Genomic DNA, 8225 nt, shown 5'->3' on the forward strand with positions numbered 1-8225 from the left:
ATGTTTGTTGCCATGACAAGACCATGCATTTTAAAAAGTGTGTGTTGAATTGTGAACTTTTTATTAAATTTGAATCGGGGGAAATAGCTACTTTCCCCGAGCTTTGTGAAAAAAAATCACAGACTTATTACTTGGTTGTGATTCGAACCCATGATCTTTGCAATTCTAGAGCAGTTCAGTGTCTTACAAAACAATTGGAGTTTGTAAATATCTTTTTTTTTACTCATGTTGAAAGGCTCTTGAGTTCCTTCCTTGTTCTACCTGAAGTTGAACGTAAGATACGTTAAGATACTTCTCAAACGAGCAAAAAGGGGCACTAGTCATACAAAAATAAAGCCTACAAAAGATCCCTAAAAGTATACAGTGGTGGTGTTTTAGTGAGAATTTCAGTGAATCTTCACATTTATTTCACAAACTATTAACCACGCCCTCTTGTGTTTACATTTTGTATTTCAGAAATGTACCCAAACGTCTATCATAATAAACAAAGTGCATTACCAATACCTTTTTGGTAGGGTACCATGCTATTTCGCTGGTTTTTCTCACGTATGGGAAATCTTCACGTGATGATGACCGCTGATGATGTTGGTTACCAATCATGTCATCCGCTATATTTACATTGCAGTAATTTTTACACTGCACACATCAGAGTCCACACATCAACATCATTATTGTCATCGGTCATAATAATATTTTGTCACTTTAGAACAGTTTTGAAATTCTCTATTTCTCTGTATAGGAAGTAACTTAAACTGTAAAAATGTCGTTTTTATTTGGAAAGAAGAAGCAAGAACAGGCTCCGTCAACTGGCGAAGCGATTCAGAAACTCAGACAAACGGAAGAATTGCTAGAAAAGAAACAAGCTTTCATGGAAAAGAAAATCTCAGAAGAAATTAAACTAGCAAAACAAAATGGTACAAAAAACAAAAGAGGTAAGTTTTCTTGTATGTAAACTTAAACTGCTAACTAATAGTTTAATAAATTAATGAATGAGAAACGTGGTGTTTAATTTATCTTGTTGACCTGATTAATCATTGGTTGCTTGGTTTTGTATCGCACTAAATAAAGTGATATTATTAAATTTGAGCCAACTTGATCAGGAACTGAGTTGAGTCATATTTGACAACGCACATCGAGTACAACCCTTGTTAGAGTCTTATCTTAGAACACTACAATGAATGGTCTTTAAGTCTTTATTATGTATTATGGCAATGTTAAAGTATTACAGTTTACATTATTAATTGCAAGGGAAGATGCCAAATGCCATACGAAATTTCTACTTTTTGTGTAAAATGTTTTATTATACCTTTTCCACCCCCAAATTAAAAATTTAAAACTATTTATTAATGGAAAAAGACATTAATTAATAACAAAAAACCATTTATTGACTTGTAATATCCAAATGTTTAAACACTATAATTTTTTTTGATAGTTTTATTTATAACTTAATGTGAATTCTTTTTCATTATGTTGTTAATACAATATTAATTGGGTGCAAAAATTTGCGAAGCCAATTTAAAAAATTTGTGCGTGTGTTCAGCGTAAACTAGCCGCCCGTGCAAGATGGGCCACGCAAACTTTGAATGTGCGGTTGAAGTTTGCGCACTACATTTCGTCAAGCTCGACATGAACTCCACGGCATTAAGTAACCCATATAGGGTGCTGCGTAATGGATGCTTGCTTGCCCAGTTCCTGGACATCACCATTTGGGCTTCAGTAGTTGTAATAGTAAAGGACCCTTTTAAATTCTCAATGATTCTATTTAAAAAGTATGATGTGGAATATATATAAAGTTGCAGGAATGACTTTTGATTCATGGTTCAACACCTAAATGGGCATGCGGAAAAAGCCTGTCTTACAATTCTTTTTTTGACAGCACCAAATTTGCGCAAGGCTCGAAATTTGCTTGGAATATCTGGTACGCAGGCTTAAACATGCATGTACAAATTTAAATTGGGCCATCAAGTTGCAGGGCTCAATGGAGGCTGAAGTTTGCGCAGCGATTGAAGTTTGCATCGAACACGTACACACTTTTCGAACTAAGGATTACAAAAAAATTGTACGAATGAGAAACGAAATGTGGTTTGCAAGATTTTTTTTTTTGCAGCAGGGGATAACACTTGGCCCAGTTGTCATCGTCAGACGTCAGACCATGGCTCCATTGTCAGAATAGAGAACAAATGGGATGCATTTGTAATTTATTGAAAATTATATCAGAAAGTTTATCAACAAGTTGCATAGCGTTTTGTATATTTTTGTACCATCTAGCTTTTTTCTGCACTTTGGTCACATGAAATTCTTAACTTACAAGCATTATAATTTGTATTTTATGTTTTTTTGTTACAGCTGCCATCATGGCCCTAAAAAGGAAAAAGAGGTTAGAAAAACAGCTAGCACAGATAGATGGAACACTGTCAACAATAGAATATCAAAGAGAAGCGCTGGAGAATGCAAACACAAACACTGAGGTTCTGAAGACCATGGGATTCGCTTCAAAAGCTTTGAAAAGTGCACAACAGCAAATGTAAGCGGAATTACAAAATCAGAAAATATGAGACATCACCCAACTCACAAGGTCCAGGGCTACACTTGGGCTATCGACCCAAATCAACTGTCATCATGTAGACGTTGCCACCTACTCCTGGGGCTGAAGGTTATCCCCTTCACAGTTCATAAGGATGTCTTGGCATGGGTATCATCCACTACAGAAGTGTTGTTAGAATACCAAATTCGGCACCAGTCAAAGTTCTCTCCAAATTGATATTGGTTCAGATAATGATGGTCTTCAGGAAGTAGTTCAGAATAGACTCATGAATAAATTGAATAAATTCCACTGTATTCTGTCTGACAACACACAATATCCTCTTTACCCACTGATTGTTCACAACAAATCTGGTAGGATCGGTCAACTAAGCCTAAAGACAAACACGTTTAAGAATTCATTTTTACCTTTTGCTGTCCTTAATTTTAACTGATTTTATTAGATAACTACTGTATAATGCATTCAGCCCTACTACATTTCATGTATTTTTTAAACTTGACGAGTAAACAATTCAATTCAATTCAATTCAATTCAAACGGTCCAACTGGCCAGTTCAGTATTGTAAATACACCTTACATCCAATTCAGAGATGCCAAGTCCAGAGGTCAGCTATGTGTGAGATTTTTGAAAGCTCTCAACCTCCCCAAACTTTGTGGATTGCATTTTTTGTACACACAAACGCGATTTGGCAATGCATTGTCTTTATTTTTATTTATTTTTCCCGGTCTGGCCCCAATGCGTGAGAAAATGGTTGCTGTGCGTGTGAGCGTGAGACAGAGTCTCACGCCTAATGGGTGAGACTTGGTAGGTCTGCCAATTTAGAATATGAACAATTCAAAAAGCTGATGAATTAGTGAAGTGATTATTCCTTAGAATTACATGATAACAACTCACTACTGGAGTGGAGCAACTTTAATAATAATAATAATAACCTGTTTTTATATAGCGCTTTTCACCCCCGGAGGGCGTCCCAAAGCGCTTCACATTATTACCCCTGGTGACTGGGCCTTAATTCACTCCTTAAACTATCTCAGCTCCCTGGTGGGGGAGTATACAGCCTTGTGCAACATTAATATGCGCTACTCGGCTAAATCAATCACAAGAACCATCTCTGCCCTCACAGGTACCCATTTACCCCTGGGTGGAGAGAAGCAATTATAGATAAGGGTCTTGCTCAGGGACACAAGTGTCACGACCTGGATTCGAACCCACACTCTGCTGAACAGAAGCACCAGAGCTTGAGTTTGGTGTTCTTATCCACTCGGCCACGACACCCCTTTATAAGCTTCCTCCTGTACCAGCATATGATACGTAATGTATCGTATTGAGATTGAACGAACAAAGTGAATGGTTTTAAAGGGTCTATGTAATTTTTGTAGGACAAAAAACACAATGTCACAGATTTACACTAAACTTACAAAGTTTTAAGATAATGATAGTAGAAAACTTCCCTGAAAATATTACATGCTGAGGTGCTGTAGTTTTTGGGAAATGGGTAAAACAATGTCATGAAATAATTTTCGTTTCATGAGACGAAAATTATTTAATCATGTACAAATGTATTTTCATGACATTTTTTTTTAAACAAAAACTACAGCACCTCAGTAAGTAATATTTGAAGGGAAGCTTTCGATCTTCAAACCCTGTAAGTTTAATGTAAATCTATGGACATTTTAAAAAAGTACCCAAATCCTTTAAGTTGAAAATGATATTAATAATAGATTTCACATGTTTCTTTTATATTTAACAGTCGTTTATATTTTTGTAAGATTATAAAGTTTTCTGTGGCATGGTTTAATTGTTTTTGTTTCCCCTTTTGTGATAAATGTTTAGGGGGGTGGAGGATGTTGATGACATGATGTCAGATCTTCAAGAGCAGCTAGAAGTAGCCAATGAGATCAGCGATGCAATTTCAAATTCCACAGGCTTCGGTCAAGATTTAGACGAAGTAAGTATGAATGACCATTATTTGTCACCGAGGTTCAGAAACCTTGAAGTACATATGTTTGACATAGGGCCCAATTTCATCGCTCTGCTAACCATAAACAAAGATACGGTGCTTGCAGTAGCAGGGAATTATGGGCTTACATGTATGCCAAACGTATTTCACTGGTTAGCAGGAAAGTTTGTGCACGTGCATACTTCACGTTACAAGGCATTCCTCGCTTACACAGCTAGTGAAGAAATTCTGCGCTTGTCCCACAATATGAGAATGGTGATTGTAAGTGCATAATTCGGCAGTAAGCAGAACCATGAAATTGGGCCCAGATCTTGATTTCATTGAGCACTTAGGCAGTGTCCGAATTGGCGACTTTGGCTACAGCTACGGCTAGATCAGCGCATCTGTCAGTGATGAAGCATAGCAGACGCGCGCGCCCTAGGCGTAGCTGTAGCCGAATTCGCCAATTCGGACACGGCCTTAGATTCATCTTAAGATGAGTTGTCAGTATTACCATGGTGATTTGTATTGTTTTGGATTGTGGCATCACATATTGCTATAAAGGCAAAGTATACCGTTGGTCTTTGGAACCGTTCTATTGCTTTAATCATTGGGTTCATTGTGGAGAAGTATAGTACTGGATCGCAAGCAAAGCAAGTAATTCTGAGATATGGTCGTGAGCCTTTGCCGTTTAGTGCTTTGTGAACAATGAGCGCATTATTTGTTGCTTTATTTCTTTTTACATGTCCTTTTCTAATTATTTATTAATTTATTTGTTAATACTTTTTATTTATTTTTTATTTTTATTTTTTTTGCTATTTGCTTGTCGTATTTCTGGTTTTGGTTTTTTTTATTTTAAATTGTGCTTTGTGCATACATAATATTTATATTATTTAGCGCCATGAGCACTTCTTTGGATTTGTGCGCTTTATAATTTTCATTATTATTATTATTATTAAGTTTTCATTATTATTATATTTATTTCAAATTATTTTTATTTTTCCAAACAGAGTATTTGATATAGTGTGTTTGCCTTTCTATGTGACTGGATTAACAGGCTTTCGAGCTACAGTGTTTAATTATACTTTTGTTGATCCTGGCCATCACGTTAAGGGTTGTTTTGTAATTTCCTGTGCCCTTACTGTTTTTCTTGCTTTGTATTTACTTTTGAACATGTACTTAAATTGTCTATTTGACATACTGTCTGCTTGTATTTGTAATTGTTTAATGGCCAAATAAAGAATAAGAATAAGAATAAGAATAAGAAAATTGGTTGAGAGATAGGGAGCAAGTGAAGTTGTTTCAAAATGGGGGTGATAGAACATGATTTTCTAGACACTGTGAAGATGTGGGCTGCAGTGTTTTTGGAGGCATTGAGGACGCATTGCAACAAGGTTATTTTCACAAAAATGTGTGTCTTTCTTCTTTTACAGGATGAACTATTTAAGGAACTTGAAGAATTGGAGCAGGAAGAACTTGATGAGCAATTACTTGATGTTGGACCCAGTGTTACAAGCCAGCTCCCAGATGTCCCAACGGCCAGACCTGGTAAAACAAATTTCCCAAACAAATTTTCTGAAACTGTAATGAAATGTTTACATCTCAAAGCTAAAACAGACCATTGACTGTTCTGCAAAAGTAAAGAAAGTGATAACTTAATCAAAATCTGTGTTTAAAGCCAATGGATACTTTCAATAAACAGTATTGTCCAAAGGCCCACACTTCATGTATCACAACTTATATATAAAACAACAAACCTGTGAAAATTTAGGCTCAATCGGTCATCGGAGTCGGGAGAAAATAACGGGGAAAACCCACCACTGTTTCCGCACGTTTCGACGTGTCATGACATGTGTTTACTATAAATCCGTAATTCTCGATGTGGAGAATTGATATTGTTTTAATGTTTTCTCAAAAAGTAAAGCATTTCATGGAATAATAATAATTTCAAGAGAAGTCTTTTACCCTTACCTTCTGTAAACCCTGTAAGTTATTTGTAAATCTGTGAACTTTTATTTTGTTGCCTGTTCCGAAAGTGTATAATGGCTTTAAGAAAATCTAATCATTGACATTTTGTTTTTTTGTTGTCTTAGCCAAAGTTGCCGAAGATCCAGAAGATGAAGATATGAGAGAGCTTGCCGCCTGGGCGTCCTAACTATCAGGGATGAACTATAATCCGGTCAGATATTGTATGAAATGTATATCATATTCTCTATGGTACTCTATTATTAAAATGGGCAGACAATAAGGACACTAAAAGCTTAACTATACCTGCTATCCCAAATCTATGAAGATCTAATGGAAGGCTTGCTGGATTGTGAATGACGTCCACTAGATTATACAGGTTTGGCTGTTGATTTAGTTAGAGACCCTGCTGCCGATTTAACGAATTGCTAGGATTAATCCTATCTGGAGTTAGGACGAGTAACCCGTCCTAACTTAGGACGGGTTCAATGTGTCCTAAGCCTTTGGATACAAAACTTAACGTATCCTAAGTCCTAAGATTAATCCTAAGCTGGGAAGAGTTTGGTGAAATCGACAGCTGGACACTATTGGCAGTTGTCAAATACAAGTTCTCTCACTTGGTGTATCTCAACATAATATATGCATAAAATAAACCTGTGAAATTTAGAGCTCGATGGGTCGTTCAAGTTGCGAGGTAATAATGAAAGAATAAAACACCCTTGTCACACACAGTTGTGTGCTTTCAGATGCTTGATTTCGAGACCTCAAAATCTAATTCTGAGTTCTCAAAATCAAATTTGTGGAAAATAACTTCGGTTTCGAAAACTACGTTACTTCAGAGGGAGCTATTTCTCACAATGTTTTATACCATCAACAGCTCTCCATTGCTTGTTACCAAGTAAGTTTTTATTCCGATAATTATTTTGAGTAATTACCAATAGTGTCCACTGGCTTTAAGCCATGTCCAAATTGGATGATTCTTCTATAGCCACGATTGTTGCTATACTAAGGGTGTTGGACATTCTCAAGGCCTACCCTTTTATGCTGCTTGTTAGTGCATCAGTTCTTTTGTATACTCCACAAAAGACAACTGTTTGTTCTCACTTTAAAAGGTTGAAATGGGTCTAGTGATCTGTCCCAGGTGTTGAGCAGGAAAGCTTCTTAGTGTATTATTATAACCAGAAATAAATAGACTTTGGGTGGGATGATGTTTAACAGTGGCAAGAACTTCAATGAAGATGTACACAATTGTTTCCTTTGTTTTTAAATTTTTGAGAGAAAAACAAATATCTGAGAGAAGTTTATTTAATTTTCACAATGGGGAATCATGTCTGTACTCAGCCATTTTGAGTTCTGGAAAATTATTTTTGTGTCAGGTGAAGTAGGGAGTGTCTGAGTTTAAATTTTTTTTCAAGACAACCTTAAACTTGCTGGGTAGCTGTGTGAACTGATAATGTCAGCGCAGCGCGTGTAATCTTGAACCTTTTAGAGGGTCAAGTATAGTGCACTGTGGGGGCTAGTCATGTCAAATGCCCTTACTAAAGTGGATAGGCCAGCAGACTGAATTTTATTAGTTTTGTCTTGTGATCAATTTCAAGGCCATTGACTTAAACTTTTCTCCAGTCCGCCTCAATTTGATTACAATTTGGAAAGCAATATCACATCAACAACCCTTAGAGTACCTCGTGGCTTTCTTCAAACAAGGGGCATGGATTATGTTCATGATTGTAAAGTAATTATATAAATGAAAGCATAAGAGAAATTTATTATACATATCTG

The 8225-nt window shown here is 36.3% G+C and overlaps 1 protein-coding gene across 1 annotated transcript; it reads left to right on the top strand.

The window, feature by feature from the left end:
* Positions 1-624: 624 nt before the first annotated feature.
* On the top strand, positions 625-7042 carry LOC117289311 (charged multivesicular body protein 4b-like). Its single transcript, XM_033770379.1, has 5 exons — positions 625-932; positions 2347-2524; positions 4376-4490; positions 5915-6029; positions 6575-7042. Exons 1-5 carry the CDS (start codon positions 761-763, stop codon positions 6634-6636), a joined length of 642 nt encoding a protein of 213 aa, XP_033626270.1. The 5' UTR covers positions 625-760; the 3' UTR covers positions 6637-7042.
* The last annotated feature ends 1183 nt before the right edge of the window (positions 7043-8225 follow it).

This window comes from Asterias rubens, chromosome 4 (assembly GCF_902459465.1).
Source record: "Asterias rubens chromosome 4, eAstRub1.3, whole genome shotgun sequence".
NCBI lineage: Eukaryota > Metazoa > Echinodermata > Asteroidea > Forcipulatida > Asteriidae > Asterias > Asterias rubens.